Below are 18,978 nucleotides of genomic sequence, written 5' to 3' on the forward strand. Positions count from 1 at the left end.
CACTAGGAGAAAAAGGTTTCCACAAGTAGGCAAGAGAGTCAGGGACAGCCCTGCTCCCATCGTTTGTGTTTCCACAAGAACACCAAAATACTCAGCCGTAACATATGCAGAGGACCGAGGTCAGACTCTTATAGGTTCCCTGATCTCTGTAAGCTCCCATGGGTCCTAGACAGTTTATTCTGTGGGTCTTGTTCTTGTGGTGTGTCCTTGACCCTCTGGTTCTTCTGATCCATCCTTCTGCTCCTCTGCAGGACTCCCCGAGCTCCATCTAATGTTTGGCTCTGGTACTTTGCATCTGCTCCCATCAGTTGCTAGATGAAGTGTCTCTTGTCTCTCTGAGGACCATTGTGTCAGGCTCTGGTCTCAGCACACTCTACAGGCAGAATGATCTGCAGATCGGAGGCTTTGTGACTGGGTTGACGTCTGAACCCCTACTTGAGGCCTTGCCTGGTTACAGAAGATAGCCAGTTTGGGCACCATGTCCTCCATTACTAGCAGTCTTCACTAGGGTTACTCTCGTAGATTCTGTGGAGTTTCCACTGCACTAGGTTTTCACCTCACCCCCAATTCTAGTTGTTTTTCCCTCCCCACATGAGATCACTCCTGTCCCCAACTCCTTCTTCCCCCAGTCCATCTATGAAATCTATTCTACTTCCCCTTTCCCAGGAGATCCTTGCACTCCCTTAAGCCCCCGTTCTCAACTTCTTAAATGAAAATATTTGATTTCTGTGACTAGAGTTCATGTTCCCCTTTCTGTATACCAATAATTCTTTGTAGATACCAATCCTTCCACTAAAGCTTGAACTGCCAAGAGTTTGAAATTGAGGAAAATCAGATCCAATGCTAGCATGCATAAAATTTAACTATATGCTGGCATATACTGCAATCAAATAAGCAGAAGCTGGTGTGACATGTTGCTCATATTGGAGTTGACACCTTCATAATCCGGTAAGCATTACTGAGTTGAGTTTAATTGGCCTCCAACATTGACATGCTACCTGTGGACTCTCCTGTCATGCAAAATATATTTTCTGTTTGCATTGTATTATGTCTGCTTTGTCCTTTACAATCTTTTGATGTATTTTTCACTGAAAAGAATAAATTAATGAATGGTTACATTGCTAGTAATTTCCAGGACTGATAATATCTGTAAATCCCACACCCCTCATCTCATTCATGCTATGAGTTCATTTCGGCTAAGGTTTTAGGCAGATAATGTTCTCATGGTGCCTAAATTTTTCTTGGCTACCCAGTACTCCTTTCAGATGTCAAATTACAGAGAAATCTTGTAGTTTTCTAAGGTTTGAATAATGTAGAATTGGAGCCTTGGAGAAAGGCTAGGACTCATTCCATTTAAACCTAACCACTCTTCCAGACTGGCGATCTCATCAGGTTAAATGGAATGCTGACAGGAGATTTCAAACCATTTCTAAAAGAGACACTGAATGAAGTGTGCGCCCAGCAGTTTCTAAGTAAGCTCCATTTTCTCTTCATTGATTTAAACAGATTTATCATGGAGCCTTCTTTAAAAGGGAAATGGGTCTTGTTAAGCCGTTTCTTCTTTATTTTTTTCTGTGAGTACAGGGTATGAATTCACCAGTGGAACTGCAAAGCCAGAGAGGGACATCAGCGGATGTTCTCTGTCTATTGTTTGTGTCTTTAATTTTCCTGGTGAGGGCTCTCCCAGTGCACAAAAGGGGTGTCGTGGAAAACAAAAGCAAACAACAGTGTAGGGAGGAAAAGATAAGTTACCAGAAAGCATGCTGGTTTTAAAGCTTTATTGAACATTCTCTCTTATGCTAGCTCCCCCGGGAGCCATGCACAATTACATGGATACACTGACTATAGTAGAATAAAATCGGGATATTCTCCTGCTGAAAGTATAAATTGGTTTTTCATTCTGGAAAGCATTTTAGCAATTCATCTCAAGCACCTTTGCAGCATCTATACCTTCGACACTCCCCAGGAAGTAATCGACAGCTTAGACAAAGGTACTCAGATTTTAATTAAAGCATTGTTTGCAAATGTGAGAAATTAAACATGGCTAGCCATACTGTAATAGGGCATTCCATTTTCTTTAACAATATAATGCTAATCTTAAAGAATATTGAATACCATAGACTTAGGCTTATGATACAACCTTAGAAACACAGCACAATCACATTGGGTAGTAGTTGATTTCTCTCCTCCTTTTTAAAACATGGAATGGTAGTGAGTCAAATCCTGGCGTCTTGAAGCTGCTGGGATGGTCAATGGAACAGGTCAGTGGGTTTCTTTCTGATCTTTCCCATGCTCATGCAAGCACACACATATATTCCAATCTCAGCTCTGTAGGTCTATATTACTCAGTAGGCTGTTTAAAAGGTCTGAGTATAAACCAAGCTACTTCTGGGAACTAAAACAAGAACAATTTTGTTTTCCTTTAGATTTTTCTAAATTCCAAATCTTCTAAAAAGATAATATTTTTAAAAAGCAATTAAAGCAATGGAATGAAAAAATCATAGAGAATCGGGTAATTTTCATATGGGAAAGACACAGAAGTAAATGACCAGAAAACATTAGGAATCAGTGGTTAATTCTACCGTTCCCCCAACAGTAACCTAGCAATAGCCATCAGAAGACTATTTTTATCAGCATACGAGATCTCTTGCTCTGGGGTGCTCACTCTTCCAAGAGTACAGAGCAGAGGAGTTATGCACAACAAATAGAATTTTTTTTTAAAAAAAAAACAAAGTTACATAATTCTATTTTAATTGTTATATTAAAAGAACAATCAACTATGAACTGTGAGAAGATGGTTTCAAGTCAGATCTGAGCATCTCCATGAAGCTAGCTGTCATTCAGGCTCAGTGGTGCTCAGCCTTGCTTGCACTTTAAAAACGTCTTGGATCCTTTGAAAATAAGATTGCCTGGTTTTCCATCTCAATGATTCTGATCAGTATGGACAGGAATAGAGCCAAGAAATAGAAGCAGCATTTCTTCACATAAATCTGATTTTAACCAGAGTCAAGAGACTTAAGAAATCTGGAAAAGGTAGCAATGATAACATGCTACACAAATGCATAATCCTTCTGTGTAGCACATGTTTGTGTGTGTGTGTGTCCGCGCGCGCACACATGCATGTATATGTGCATGCATGTGGAGTCCAGGTGTCTTCCTCAATTGTTTTATACCTTATTTTTTGACACTGAGTCTCACAATGAACTTGGAGTTTACTAATTAGGCCCCAGGGATCCTCTCGATTGCCTGCTGTCTGCCCAGCACTGGGACTACAGTCATTTGCAACTGCACACAATTCTTTTTTTTTTTTTTAAATTTATTTACATTCCAGTCATTGCTCCCCTTTTTTGGTCTCCCTTCCCACAGTTCCTCATTCCCCACAGTAAGCCTCCCCCTTCCCTGGGACGTCAAGTCTCTCTAGGATTAAGAGCATCTTTTCCCACTGAAGTCTGACCAGGCAGACCTTTGATATATTTTGGCCTTGGACTGGCCAGTGTATGCTCCTGGTTGGTGGCTCAGTCTCTAGGAGCTCCCTGAGGTCTGAGTAAGTTGAGACTGCTGGTCTTCCTATGGAGTTGCTCCCCCCTTCAGCTTCTTTAATCCTTCCCCTAATTCAACCATAGGGGTCCCCAACTTCAATCCAATGGTTGGATGTAAGTATCTGCTTCTGTCTCAGTCAGCTGCTGGTAGAGCCTCTCAGGACAGCCGTGCCAGTCTCCCTTCTGTTACCTCACTCAGGATGATATTTTCTAGTTCCATGCATTTGCCTGCAAATTTGATTATTGTGCAGATTGCTGAACTCTCTGAAATATTTGTCTATATTTTCCTCCATATTATTATTCTCTCTAAATAGTAAGCACACATATTTAAAGGTAACTATTTCTTTGTTTCCTTTTCGGTGAATAGGACACATTTTGCACATAGTCGGTGCTTAATTGCTTATAGGACATGAAGGTGGTGCAAACAGAGGCTCCTAGACTTTGTAGATTCGTAGCTCATTTGCTGCTTTAGTGAATCCATACAACTTAATTTTTGATAACACTAATAAGTTGAAAAAATACATATTTGCTAGTTATATAGTGAGATGGATGTGTCTATTAGGCACCATATAGCCTTACACACTCTATGATAAGACTGAACACTGCCTCCGTCATTTCTTGCTGTGACAGTGGGTTTAAAAGCTTGGGTAAAGCTGGTTCTTTTGCACTGAGGTAATGGGCTCTCTGGGTAGGAGCCCAAAGCCCAATGGCTCTGGGCTCTCTTTTGCTCCCCCATTGAGTGGCTTATTCGTGGCTTACAAAGACTCTTTGCAGACCCATTTCATTAGCTTTGGTGAACCCACTTCAAGCTTTTAATCCTACAGGGAACAGGAAGTATTTTATTTGTTCTGTAACATTTTTAATTTTACCTTTGAAGATTATGTCCTTGTATCTTTTTAATTCCTTAGATTTGACATTTTCTCTGAAATAAACACTAGTGTCCAGGTTATTGCAAATGAATTTGTCTCCAAGATAAACAGTATTTTTCTCTATCTCTTTTCTCCCTCTCCCTTTCTTCCTCCCCTCCTCTCTTCTCCTCTTCCTTCCCTTCCTTCTTTCACAGCCAGTACTGTTTTTTGGATCTAATTCTGGGGCTTAAGCAATGAAACGGTGGCTTTTCTATTTTACTGAGTTTTTAATTCAATTCCATTTTGTGCCTTTAGAAGAAGGCAGTTGGTGTGTCCATTTGAAATGCTGTTGAGATTAAGCTGTGTAAACCCTCTCTGCCTTACAGAATACATAATTATATGTCCTTTCTCTTTCTAAGCTCCTTTGCTGTCCTCAGCTCTTTTCTAAGCTTTTAGCTCTTGTTCCAATTAAATAGGGAAATTGAACTTACATCCTGGAAGAAAGGCTCACAAAGCCTCCCTGTTGGTGCTTGTTTGTAACTGTGATAAAAGGTTTCATCTTTTCTGTGGTACATTGAAGTAGTTCTGCCCTTATGCATTCTACAGTGATCTTCCCAGGTTAAATGCTCTCATGTGATGTTATACTAGTTTCCAAAAACCAAAATGAACCTTTATATTTATTGTTGTTATTGTAGCAATGTATTCTTCACTGGCATCTAAGGGATGAGGCACAGATCTTTGTACTGAAGTTACAATCGGGCCATGATTTCAGGAGACCCCTATGGAACCCTGGTGCTTCCTGATTCTCCCAGGAGTGCGGCCGCTTCTGGTGTCCGTTCTCCTCCTTGTTCTACAGTTCTCCTTTCCTCATCTTCTCTTTCCTTTCCCTGCTCCACCCTTTCCTCAACCAGTGTAAGTTCACATGGCAACCTCATAAGAACACAAGGCTGCCCACAGCTGAACATTGGATGGAGCTTGGGGACTCTTATGGGAGAGTTGGGGGAAGGATTGAGGGAGGGCACTCAAAGTGGATAAGAGCTCCATAGGAAGACCAACAGAGTCAACTAACATGGACCCTTGGGGACTCCCAGAGACTGAACCACCAATCAAAGAGCATACATGGGCTGGACCTAGTCTCTCACCCCCCATATGTATCAGATGTGCAGCTCAGTCTTCTTGTGGGTCCAAAACAAATAGAGCAGTGTGTATTCCTAAAGCTATTTCCTGTCTGTGAAATATGTTCTTCTAGTTGGTCTGCCTTGTCTGGCCTCAGTGAGCAAGGATGAGTCTAGCCCCGCAGAGACTTGAGGTGCCAGGGTTGGGGGATACCCAGGGGTGCCTCCATCCACTCAGAGGAAAGGGGAGGAGGGAGAGATCATGAGAGGGGGGCCAGGGGGGCAACAATGGATATGTAAAGTGAATAGAAAAGACAAAGCTGTGTTGGAAACTGTTGGTTATGAAGATACCTAGCTTTGTAGAGTGAGAAGACATATCTGTGGAAAAGTGAAGTAAACATCAGGAGATATCATATGCTCTGGGACCTGTCAGAATAGAATCTAGATAGCATGGAGAAAATATATATTTGTAAAAGGGGTGTCTGACTTAAAGTGAAGAGTGAAATGAAATTTTCATAGGTAGAATAAATGAAACCAGAAATAAAAAGGGAAGAGAATGACTGGCCCTGGGTCTCAGCACCAAATGAACAAGACACTTAATGTAGATAATTGTGGCTGGAGAATCGATGAGGGTTCCTCACACCAGCCTGTGGGTAGTTGGCTGGGAATGCTCTGGCTTCCTCCAGCTGGAAGTTTGGTCCGGCTGCTGTGGCTCCACAGTTCCTCACGGTGTGGCCCCAAACACGAGAAAGTCCTTGGATTTCCAAAACGGGTTTATTGACATGACAGATGGTGGATGGATCTGGATGCACCCCCCCCCCAAAAAAAAAAAAACCAAACAAAAACAAACCCAGGGCAATTCTGAGTTAAATAGCAGGGAGAGAGGGGGGAGGGGCTGGGGAAGAATTCCTTATTGGCTCCACCCTCTGGCCGGGAAGGGAAGGGAAGGGAAGGGAAGGGAAGGGAAGGGAAGGGAAGGGAAGGGAAGAAGGGAAGAAGGGAAGAAGGGAAGAAGGGAAGAAGGGAAGAAGGGAAGAAGGGAAGAAGGGAAGAAGGGAAGGGAAGGGAAAAGAGAAGGGAAGGGAAAAGAGAAGGGAAGGGAAGGGAAAAGAGAAGGGAAGGGAAAAGAGAAGGGAAGGGAAGGGAAGGGAAGGGAAAAGAGAAGGGAAGGGAAGGGAAGGGAAAAGAGAAGGGAAGGGAAGGGAAGGGAAGGGAAAAGGGAAGGGAAGGGAAGGGAAGAAGGGAAGAAGGGAAGAAGGGAAGAAGGGAAGAAGGGAAGGGAAGGGAAGTGAAGGGAAAGGAAGGGAAAAGGGAAGAAGGGAAGAAGGGAAGAAGGGAAGAAGGGAAGGGAAGGGAAGTGAAGGGAAAGGAAGGGAAAAGGGAAGGGAAGAGGGAAGGGAAGGGAAGGGAAGGGAAGGGAAAGGAAGGGAAAAGGGAAGGGAAGGGAAGGGAAGGGAAAGGAAGGGAAAAGGGAAGGGAAGGGAAGGGAAGGGAAAGGAAGGGAAAAGGGAAGGGAAGGGAAGGGAAGGGAAGGGAAGGGAAGGGAAAGGAAGGGAAAAGTGAAGGGAAGGGAAAGGAAGGGAAAAGGGAAGGGAAGGGAAGAGAAGGGAAGGGAAGGGAAGGGAAAAGAGAAGGGAAGAGGGAAGGGAAGGGAAGGGAAGGGAAGGGAAGGGAAGGGAAGGGAAGGGAAGGGAAGGAAAGGACATGGCTGATTATAGGTTTAGTGGAGGATGAGGTGTTGAGGTTTGGTCTTTTACTGTGTATTGCACTGCTAAGTGTGGGCCTCCCCCAAGACAAAATAGTTGGCACAGAGACCAAGTGAGCTATGTGACCTTGCCCCCAAGTTATTTCTGATAGGGATTAAGAATGCTGACAGCCAATAGCTGGGCAGAAGAGACATAGATGGGGGTTTAGGGTTTCCAGGCTTGGGGTCCAAGGAGAACCAGGAGGAGGAGAAGAAGGTGGAGGAGGAGAGAGAAGCCACCAGGGGTTAGGTGAGTCATGAAAATGTGGCCCTGATGGCTGGCCAATTGGAGTTAAGAGCAGCCCAGATAAGTAGTAAGTAATAATTTGGGGTTATTGATAGGGAGGTAGATTATAATAGCATAAAGAGTAGGTATCTGCCCAGCTCTTGTGCTGTTTAAGGCTTATTGTAAATAAAAAGGTGTGTGTGTGTGTGTGTGTGTGTGTGTGTGTGTGTGTGTGTGTGTGTTTTATCCAGAAATGAAAGGGTCAAAGGCAGGATAAAAATTTTAAGATTAAAAATTTCTACAAGATGGTTTATTATAGATATGTGGGGGAGTATAGCCAGAGGCACAGCTAGGAGAGTCCAGAGTAGACATGACAAGACTGAGATGGTCCGTGTGGGGAAAGGGGGAGGAAAGGAAGAGGGGAAAGCAGAGGCACTCAGTGCAACAGCCAGGAGACCGTCCCAAATGTACAAAGAGAAAGGTAACCAAAACGGATTATATAGGGAAGGGCAGTGGGGGAAGAGCAGCCCAACCCCTGGGCTGGAGAAGTTTAGGATAGGGGGCAGGGTGTGTTAGCAAGGAGCGCTATGTTACAGGTAAGGGGACTGAGGGATATAGGAAAAACCTGGTGGCCAGGTCCAGGTCTGCTGTTAAATAGGAATCAGCCACTTGTCCAGGTTTGAAACCTAACACAGAGGTTTTATAAAAGTTGTCTGTCTTAGTTAGGGCTACTATTACTATGATAAAACACCATGACCAAAGCAAATTGAGATGGAAAGGGTTTATTTGGCTTATGCTTCCATATCGCTGTTCCTCAAAGGAAGTTAGGAGAGGAACTCAAACAGGGTAGGAACCTGGAGGCAGAAACTGATGCAGAGACCTTGGAGGAATGCAGTTTATTGGCTTGCTCTTCATGGCTTTTATAGACTGCTTTCTTATAGGACTTAGGGCCATCAGCTCAGGGTACTGTCATTACGATGGCCTGGACCCTCCCACATCAATTACTAATTAAAAAATGTCCTACAGACTTGTCTGCAGCCCAGTCCTATGGAGGCATTTTCTCAATCAAGGCTCCTTCCTCTCTGATGACTCTGGCTTGTGTCAAGTTGATAGAAAACCAGCCAGCATAGTGTGTGTTTGGTCTTGGATAGTGACGAGTGATCCATTTATGTAGCCACATAGAAGAGGATTCTGCAAACCTTTTCTGTAAAATTCTAGATAGTAGGTATGTTAGTCTTCGCAGGCCATATGGTCACTGATGTAACTGTCAAGTTTGCCAGTATAGGTAAGGTGGCCATTGATTCATAGACCCATGAGCTTGACTGAGTTACAAGAAAAGTTTTTTTTGTTTGTTTTGTTTTGTTTTGTTTTGTTTTAATACAATCAGGCAGTGGGTAAGAGTTGGTGTTTAGGCTGTGGAAGAATTAAAGGAAGTTAGGTTGCAGAGGAAGGTGGTGGCAGATGCCAGAAGATCTTGGATGCTAGCCTTGAGCTGGGAATCGATATCCTCTTTAATGAAACCAAGCCTGGTATGTCTCTGCTCAAAGTTATACATACACAGACATTTAAATTAGAACCAGATGTTTTCTATTTATACTTTAAGAGAGTTGTATGCCCAGCTACAACTAAGACATTTCTGTGCCTGAATATGAAATGTCTTAAAGTGATATATGGCGAGCAAGAGAGGCCTCTGAATGCCCCCAGTGAAGTCTGACTTGGGTCATAAGCAGAAACTTGGCATCTTTGGAGTTCTTACTGTAACTGCTCCTTAGGAAGGGACCAAAAGTTCAGTTTCTAGAGAAAACCAGAGAATGCTTGGCCAGGCCCTCAGGGTCCCTGAACTCAAAATGTCAACATGCTCCTTGTGGAAAATACCAGTGTGTTCCGCGCCCCTTTTCGAGTCCCCTTCGCCCGCGAAAGAGACACGTGAGGCAGTGTTCGGGTAGTTACTACAACGAGGCTTTATTCTTGTATCAGCAGAAGCGGAAAGACCCCAAGCCCGGGAAAGGCACTGCTATATGTACTCTAGAGTGGTGTGTTCACTTCTGATTGGCTGTTCACTCATTACCCCTTATTACACCCCGGGATGGGCAGTGACTTTGGCGCGCTTTTGCCTTTTGCACCTGCACAGTTAGTTGTTTACTTGTGGGAGCACAGGATGCCCATGCCATCTTGTAATGGCGAATGTTGTCACGCTCACCGCGGCTCCTAACACCAGTGTGAACTCATTCCAAAGAGAAATATCCAATCCATATATTATTATTATTATTATTATTATTATTATTATTATTGGATATTTTATTTATTTACATTTCAGATGTCATCCCCTTTCCCCATTTCCCCTCCCTAGAACCTCCCTATTGCATCCCCCCTCCTTCTTTTTGCTTGTATACCATTTTAAATACATGCAAATATTAAGGTCAGTTCTAGGTTGAGGGATACTAGCAATACAATAAATGCAAATACTCAAGGAACAAGCAAGACAATAAACACCGATAGTCAAAGAACAAGCAAAGCACTAAACAAAATTCTGTGAACATTCCCTTGATCACTGTTTCTAAGTAATGGCTTATAGGGATGACCAAAATAACTGAGCCAACTTCCCTGTCCTAGCCCAAAGTCATTTTCATGTCTGAAGCCTGCTTCCTTGTTCTAGCCTAAAATTTAGATTTCTGTCTGAAATTATTTCTTTGTTCTAGCCTAAGATTTAGATTCCAGCCTGAAATTACTTCTTTGTTTTAGCCTAAGATTTAGATTCCTGCCTGAAATTACTTCTTTGTTCTAGCCTAATGTCCGATTCCTGCCTGAGGCCTACTTCCTTGTCCTTGGCTAATATATTCCTGCCAAGAAGCCCATTTCCTTGTCCTTGGCCCACATCAGATTCTTGCTAAGCAGCCCCAAAGGCTCTCCACCTCTCCCTATTTTTTATTTTGTTAACAAGACTGAGCCTGTCTTCAGTCATTCTGACAAGAATGCCTTCCTTACCTGTCATGGAATATGCATTATCAAAAACAATGCATTTCTGTGCAGAATCTTAACCTGTTCTTGGCTTGCCAGACTGTTAATTTAATAACTCTGTCTACGGGTGAATCCATATCTTGACTACTTTGTAGGAGTTGTTAGCAATATCAACTCTGATGTAACTTGAGCTCAATTTCATTGAACTTTATGTTGTGTACTAGAAGGTGCTTTCATATATGTTTCAGTATTGCTTTTTTCCCACTATTTTCAGAAATTCTTCAGTCTTTCCTCCCTCCCATGTTGTTTTACCACTGTCTAAACTTTCCAAAGGCCCTGTTAATGTTTTTATTCCCAACACTAGCCCAGGGCTGGTGTGAACTGATGTCAGCGGTAACTGAGCATTTGCTGAATGAATTCATAGGGGTAAACATTTGTCCTTATTCAGAATAAATGTTTTAAAACTGTATTTCTGTACTCTTCACTGCTGCCCATTTTTCATTGAGATATAGTCTACTAAAGTCTTTACAGTTTATTTCCTTAAAGTATTTACTATTCAATTTCTAAAAGCTTGTATTTTGGCATTATATTTCTGGAAAACATTGCAGTATGACAGTATTGTAGTTGTTTGCAGTGTACTGGGGAAAATGTAGGCTGGTTTTAATACAAGAAAAATCTAGACCTTCAGTGGTGTCATCTGCACAGTTGTAACATACTTATTGGAGACAACACAATGAGATGTTGCTAGTTTTTCTCAGAAAGCAGTGGGCTTGTAATTCTTCCTCCTTCCCACACCAAGTTGTTATCGCCATCCTAATTTATACCTAGAAGTATTTTTAAAAGTCCTTTTCAGAACCTGAGTTCCCTACTCCTGTAGGATAGGAAACTGTTTTTTTTTTTTTTTTAAAGGACATTTCTTTATGCCAATGTAATTTTCAGTGAATTTTATTGATCCACACAACTTAATATACATGATAGGTAGTGATCAGTAATCCCAGGACATAGCTCATCAACATGTGTTTTATTTTAGTTTTTTCCCCCAGCATTTAAATTATATGTTTTCTAGTGCAGTTGGAATCATTTGTTATTGGACCATTTTAAAACTAATTGTGACATATTGAAAAGAAGATTGTGTGGGCATGACATAATGATTATAATTAAGTGACAGAGAAAATAACACACCTACAGAAAGCTGAATAAACAATGGAGAAAAGATGATAGATCATGGAGACAATTTCATTGCTGGCTGAAAATTATATATATTTAATCAAGAGGGATCTGCTTCCTTTTTGTTCAGAGTGGAGAGGGGGTGTGTCTGTGGATATGTAGTACTTCTGGCTGCCAATGTTGCTTGCTTCATCAGCTGCCCTGCAGAAGGCAGAGCATCCTGTTTAAGTCATGGGCAGGTAATACTTTATAACTTAAGTCTTTTGAATTGCTAAAACCAGATTTTTCAAACTGTCACCCAAGGTTTTGTTTCTTTTTCTTTTTCGTCTTTTCAAATTGTTTTTGCTCTAGCTTATACTAGGGTAAGAGATAAACCATGTTCAAGGACTGGGCAAAGAGACCCAGATTTAATCAATGGTTGTTTTTTTCAAGCATTGGCAGGGAGAGATACAGCAGTAAATGTGATGAAGGTCACAGCTAAGGAATAATGTGGGACAAAGAGCGTAGGCGGTGATATCCAGGGGACTTACTAGCTAATTTTCTCCTTGCCTTAACATTAAGAGAGACCTTCCAGGCTTGCCAAATAGGATAACATGTAGTTCCAGCAATGAACCTTATGTGTGTATATATATGTATGTATATATGTCTGGGTGTATGAGAGACAGTGTATGTGAGTGTATGTGTGTTTTGTGTTTGTGAGTGTATGGACATCAGAAAATGCCCGTATTTTAGGAGGCCAGCTTCATTAGGTGGAATCGTGGAGGAAACAGTTACAAGAACAAACGTGGTTAGTCTTTTTCCAAGTTGGACTTAGAGAGGAGTTTGCTGGCCAGACCTCTGTGTTCCCTCAGCTTATTAGGTGATTGACAGTGTAGCTGCAGGGGTTGTCACCACAGAGGAATTGTCTTTAACCCACTAAGTATGTTTACTGATCAAATTTGTAGCACATTCTTGGGGAGGGATTGTTTTAAATCGTTTTATCAGTCAAGCCCAGCACTGGGTCATCTGGAGCCAGTGTTCTTTATTTTGATATCTGTTCTTCTACAAGCTTAGAGAAAATGGGATTTTCAATTATTTTGTGAATTTCCTTTAGGATCTTAGCCACACATTGGGATATTTTAATCCAAAGGCTCTGAGAATTTTTTAGACTGCTGTTTGAAGCACATGAATTAATAAAAACCCGCTTTAGGTCTTATTATGGTCTAGAAGGAACTATTTAAAGTATATTTTTGCTACAAGTTCAGGTATCAAATTAAATAGGAAATTTCTTTAACTTTTGGTTTTACTGAGGAGGTTTTTCTTTTTTTTTTTTTTTGGTATTTAATATTACTCTTTCTTCCTTTACTTTGTCTTATATAAAACAAAGTGGCCTATCAATTAAACACATATGTATAGCTGTATTCAGTAACGCTTAATGTTTGTGTTTTAGAAGCAAATGCCAAGACCTTTGGCTACAATAAATGTAGGGAGCTCACAGAGAGGGCTATGCTGAAGTCACATGGGTTAGAGCTCATGGGTTTTCTAGGATAGTTCAGTTTCAGAACTGTTAGCCTTGTGTGTCTTTATTTCTGTCTAAGGTATTAGAAGTTTGACATCAGTGAGTTTGGTGGCTGACTGTGTTGCAGCTGCATGTCCTCTCTACTTAGATTTTTTTTTTTTAACACTAACCCATTCAACATTTAGTATAGAAATCCAAAGTGCCATGTGCCATGTGCACGGCAATATCTTGCTTACATGAGAGTTATAGTTCCCATTTAAGTTGGAAACCATCAGCCCAGAGGGCCTCAAACCCACACAAAGAACTAAAGGCAACCAGGGAATCTGTGAATGTGAGGAAGTAGTCTTCCCCCCAGGAAAAACACGTAGATTGGTTATTTAATACCAAATGGTCATCCCTGAGAACATATACAAGTAACATTATACAGACTGTACACACACACACACACACACACACACACACACGTGTACATGTGTGTGTGTATAACAACAATAATTGATGAAAAGAGGACTATGAAGTTGAAAGACGGGGGATATATTGGAAGATTTGGAAAAAGGAAAGAGAAAAAAGATGTAATTATATTATAATATGAAAAAAGAAATAGCTTTTTAAAGATTGGAAGCCATGATTTGGGGTGTGTGTGTGTGTGTGTGTGTGTGTGTGTGTGCACACGCATGCACGTACACACATGGTCAAGGGGTACTTTATTTTTCTATTTAGTTGGCATTAGGAATTAAAGTTCTCAATGATGATTACAATAATGTATTCTTTGAGATACAGTAGTGTGACATTTAGCGTTGTATTTAGCTCTGGAGTGGATCAAAACTATTTTGATTTTCAGTCTGCTAAGCTGCACCTTCCCAAAGACAGAGTGATTGTTCATTAGCTATGTTTATGTTTAAAATGATCCAAAAGCAATTAAAGGTGTGGCTTAACAAAGTTGGAATAAACAGGCCTGATGGTGACTGGTTAGCAGTACTGTGGCATAGTTAACACTAAGGAGGAGTTTTCCTTTTACCTGACATGACTTCTTCACAAAGTGATGCTTAGTAAACATGAGTTTATTTATGCAAATAAGGAGTGTTATCAGTCCTTCAGGAGGAGTCTACAAAAGTTCTGGAATGGGTGTGGTGTGGCTTTCAAATTGTAGAAAACATTACTAATGATCATAATGACCAAACATATTTACACTAACTTCATTTTGTTACCTTAAAGCAATTGCTATTCTCCCAGGGGTCCCAGTGTTGCATTTAAGGGTGACAGACCTGTGGCCACATATCTGAGGAATGGCATAGTGGATCTCAACTAGCTCCAGAGCCCACTCACAGGGAAAAATAAAAAGTCTTAGATGTAGTACTTCCTTCTAAAGGTGTCTCCGCAGTGCAAGTTCTGTTTGTTTGTTTGTTTGTTTGTTTCCAGATAGCATGGGGTAAATCCCAGTGAACATACAGATCAGTATTGAAAGATGAGACCAGAGGGCTCAGTAGAGCAGGTTCTAATTCTCATTGTCTTCACTTTATATTAGTATGAAATCTTATGTACAGAAGAAAAATTATTTTTTATATATCTTCAGAAAGGTTTCTGTGTGATATTTCATATAGTTAAAACAGCAACACATTCCTTGCCTTCTAGCCAACAAAAAACTAAAGGAGCTCACTGTGAAAGGGTGGGTTTAATTAGTGGTCAAAGTCTGTAAGTTGAAAGCAGACAAAGTAAAAATGTGTTTCCCTCAAGAGCAGTTCACTGCTCTTCTTTTAAATGGCAAAAATTAGAATAATAATAGTGTGCTTACTAATAATAAATATTCTAATTTATTTTGATTTAGGAAGAATAATGTATTTGTTGGACTATTTTCATTATTTTGAATAGCCATTAATATATACATTCAAAAAGTAAAAAAGTCTTGTCTTGTCTTGTTATTTGTAAGTATTGAATGACAATTTGATGTGCAAATGCCATACATTTTTAAGTTCGACCTGATTCAGTTTCTGTTTCTTTGTTGTTGTTTTTTTCCAGTGTCTGTTTTTATGCTGAAAGTCCAGGTCAATGACATCATCAGTCGCCAGTACCTGAGTCAAGCAGTTGTGGAGGTGTTTGTTAACTACTCGAAGACAAATTCTACAGTAACCAGGAGCAATGGAGCAGTATTGATAAAAGTACCCTATCAATTAGGACTTAGCTTAACCATCATTGCTTACAAAGATGGCTATGTCTTGACACCTCTGCCTTGGAAAACAGGAAGGATGCCAAGTAAGTACTTCAGTGATGTTTTGCATTCACAAATGTAAATGATTTCTCCATCTGTTGGATGAAAATCTGTTAAGCTGAAAAATGAGAACACCTAGAAGAAATCCATATAATATGCTTAGAAGGAAAAAAAAATTCTAGAAATGCTGTTTGTCTGTTTGGGATGTTAGAACAAAACACTGCAAATGAGGTGGGTTGTAAATATCAGAGATCCCAAATAGTTCTGGAAGAGAGGAAAACCAAGATTGAATTGCCAGCGGGCTCACTGTCTGCTGAGAGCTTGCTGATTATAAAGTGCCTTCCCTTTTTTACAGATGTTGTTGCCTTCACACTTTGTCCTCACATAGAAGAAAGAGCTTTGGGGGTATTTTTTAAGGCAGTCTGATTCCACTGATGAAGCCTCTGCTGTCTTATCTTATTTCTCCCCAAATCCCACTTTTTTTTTTTTTTTTAAACACTGTAGCTTTCTTTGGTGTTGGAATTCAGGTTGACAAAAGTCCTGGGATCACAGCAGTCATGAGGGCACTTACTACATCCACAGAGGCTTGCACACTGCCCAGTGGTGGATGCCTCTGGTAATTATCCTTTCCTGCAAGAAAGGATTAGGTGAGGGTTTAGTGGGGCACTGATCTATGGGTATAGCAATGTCATTAGCAGTCACTGTATTGCTATGTTCCATTAGCAGAATGATCATAGCAGGTTTTCCTCATGGCGCATGATCTGTTTAGCCTCAGGTTCTTGGTCACCTTAGCAATGTCAGGCAGGTGTGGGATCCATTTCGTGGGATGAGCCTTAACTTCAATAAAGTGATCGGTTAATCCAGTAATATTTGTGGCACTGTTATAGCGGTCTGTCTTGCATACAAGTCACTGCTGTAGGCCTCAGGGTTTGTAGCTGGGTGATAATGGATGGTTACCCCTCTCCTCCAGTACTGTGCAGAGTACTTCCCAGCATCATGAATCATATAGTCTGTAGGGCTAAACCTTCTAGTTGGTCATCAGCTTGATTTCTCTGTGTTCAATGACATAAGTATGTGATGTCTTCAGCAACAGGGCTTGTACGATTAGGATGTGACAGTAATCAGTAGCCTTGGCAACTGCTTGTGATTTTGGAGCCTCTTTGTCCAATGACACAACAAGATGTAACCCATTCCTGGGTCTGAGGGATTTACTTAGTGACATGAATGTCTAGTTGGGATGTTGTCTTTCCCATTATATGGTGATTCCATTTAAATATCTTTCATATATGGATATATTTTAGGAAGCTTCTGTAGTAGTACTTTTCCATATGGCTTTGAAAAGGCCATTAGTATCAGTGTCCCTCGTCATAATACCTCTTGTACACCACTCTCACCCCTCCCCCATCTAATCCTATTCTACTTTCCCCCTTATCTTGTTGAACTACATTCTACTTCCCTTTCCTTGGAAGGTCACATCCTCTGCCTTGGACTCTTGCTAAGTACCTAGCCACTGTGATTACTTTAATTAGAGCATACACACATATATATAAAAAAGCTTTAAATCTAACATCCATCTGTAAGAAACCATACGGTATTTATCTTTCTGGCTCTGGGTTACCTCACTTGGGACAATCGTTTCTAGCTCCCTCTAGCAATTTACTTGCAAGTTTCATTTTTCTTAACAGTGGAATAATATTCCATTGTGTAAATGTACCACTTTTTTATTATCCATCCATCAGTTGGTGGACATCAGTTAGTGGATTGCTGCTCTACTCATAACAACCAGAAATTGGACAGCTGTTTCCGATGTCTGGCTGTTATGAATAGAACAGCAATGAACATGGATGAGCAAGAGTCTCTGTGGTAGGATAGAATGTCCTTTGGGTATACCAGAAGCCTTTGAGACACACCGTGACAGAACTATACCTGCCTCAGTTTCCCCTACATTAAACTCTGTGATTGTGTTGTCCTGTTTCACAGTATATTCTTCAGTTACACTTTCGCTGTTCCCGCAAAGCCAAGCAAATATATGGCTCTTTGAAGACACTGTTTTGATTACTGGAAAATTAGCTGGTAAGTGTACTACTCCTTCGCTAAGGACGTTCTTAGAGTGATTATTTTATAAGAGGGTCAGGGTTGATTATAACTTGGCAAAAGTCCAAGTTGGGCATTGATGGTAAGCTGACCAAAACTATTTTCTTATTATAAAATTACATTTTTGTGTATTAGACATTATCTTTAGTATGCACTAAACATAGGGCTTGAGGATGTGAGGAAATAGTGAAAATGGCTGTCTGTCCTCTCCGTGTCTCCTCTTTCAGTGGGCCTTTCATGGCTGGTGTGAAGTGATCAGGTCAGAACCTGTCTTCCCATTTTCAGGCTCCCTAACTGTGTCCTGTTCTTTCCTGTGCCTCCCTGATGAATCTGGCTGCCAATATGGGAGATGCCCATGACTGGGGAGTCTAGGGCCTTCTAGGCAGCCTTCACCTGGGGTACTTGGTACTTGAGTGTCCACAAGAAAGAGTGTGAAAATCCCCCTTCACCGTCATGTGTCCCTTAACTGGCGCTTAGGGGAAGCTTAGCCACTGTGCTTCTTTTGATACATATTACATAATTTATGTGTTTGATTTGTATCAGTGAGTTAGTGTTCAGCTCTAAAGTAATGGACATAACAGGAAGTCCTCATGAAGGAGTCTGTTAGGAGAGGCATGGCCTAAAGAATTGCTTGTGAAAATTCACATTTAGAAGCTAATCTATGCATTTCTGATGAATTAAATAAGAAAACTTAACAGTACTCAAGTTTAGTACTTGAATTTGGGGCTAATCAATCTTGGAGTGACTTCCTACATAAGGCTCTAGAGCCTCTTTCCCTAGATGTTAAAGCATTTGGTACTCATGAGTTTGACATGAAGCTGTGTGTAGAGATTAGAAAGTCAACATGGCTGCAGAGAGGCCTGGTTTCATGCTGCCTTGGCTTTAATGAAACTAGATGGCAGATGTTTCTGATGTTGTCACATCACTCCATAAAGTACCTACTTCCCTTCTTAGCACTCATAAAATACTTTGTCAAGAAAGCATTTGGTTTATATAATAGATGTGTGTTCAGTATATGTGAATGTTTTTGTGGACAAGGGGACAGAAAAAATTAGAAACTTTTCCTAGGAAATGTAGATAATTTACACAGGATACACACTTTTTTACTTGTAAGAAATTTGTATCTTCAGAAGGATTAAGCCACATACTTTAAAAATTTTATTTCTTAGGTTAACATACAAAAATAATGCATTTTATCATGATATCTTCATATATAAAGGTTACATTGTTTAGCAGAGAATGTTTTAGTTAGTGTTTTAAATGATCTGAAAATACCAGACTGTTTTCTCAAATATCTTAACTAAACAATAATGAATATATAATTGTAATGTTTTACTCCAATGTTTTGCAGGAATTATTTTTCTCCCTTTATGCAAAACCCTAGAAATTGATTTTGAGAATAATCTGACATTCTTCTTTTAATAGCATATAAATCTTTAAAATTTGACACATTTTTTTTCACCCTAATAACTTAAATGATTTTTTTCCTGCCTTTATCAGTAATCTTATTAAAACTCCAAGGACAAAGGTAATATATCTGGTAATTTTCCATTTTAATTTTGGAATTGATCCTAGGCTTATTG

General features: G+C 40.5%; 1 protein-coding gene across 2 annotated transcripts in view; it reads left to right on the forward strand.

Annotated features, from left to right (window-relative positions):
* Positions 1-18,978, forward strand: part of Fam171b (family with sequence similarity 171 member B) — a 53,047-nt gene that overhangs the window by 19,920 nt on the left and 14,149 nt on the right. Inside the window, exons 1-3 of one of the 2 annotated variants that reach the window (XM_034495138.2) lie at positions 926-948; positions 15,112-15,345; positions 17,282-17,374. In XM_034495138.2, the coding sequence (XP_034351029.1) occupies positions 15,123-15,345; positions 17,282-17,374 (316 nt within the window). In that variant the 5' untranslated portion in view covers positions 926-948; positions 15,112-15,122. Of the gene's footprint in view, positions 1-925; positions 949-15,111; positions 15,346-17,281; positions 17,375-18,978 lie in introns of those variants that run through there. The other variant, XM_034495137.2, reaches the window with a different exon arrangement.

Source organism: Arvicanthis niloticus, chromosome 2 (genome assembly GCF_011762505.2).
Source record: "Arvicanthis niloticus isolate mArvNil1 chromosome 2, mArvNil1.pat.X, whole genome shotgun sequence".
NCBI lineage: Eukaryota > Metazoa > Chordata > Mammalia > Rodentia > Muridae > Arvicanthis > Arvicanthis niloticus.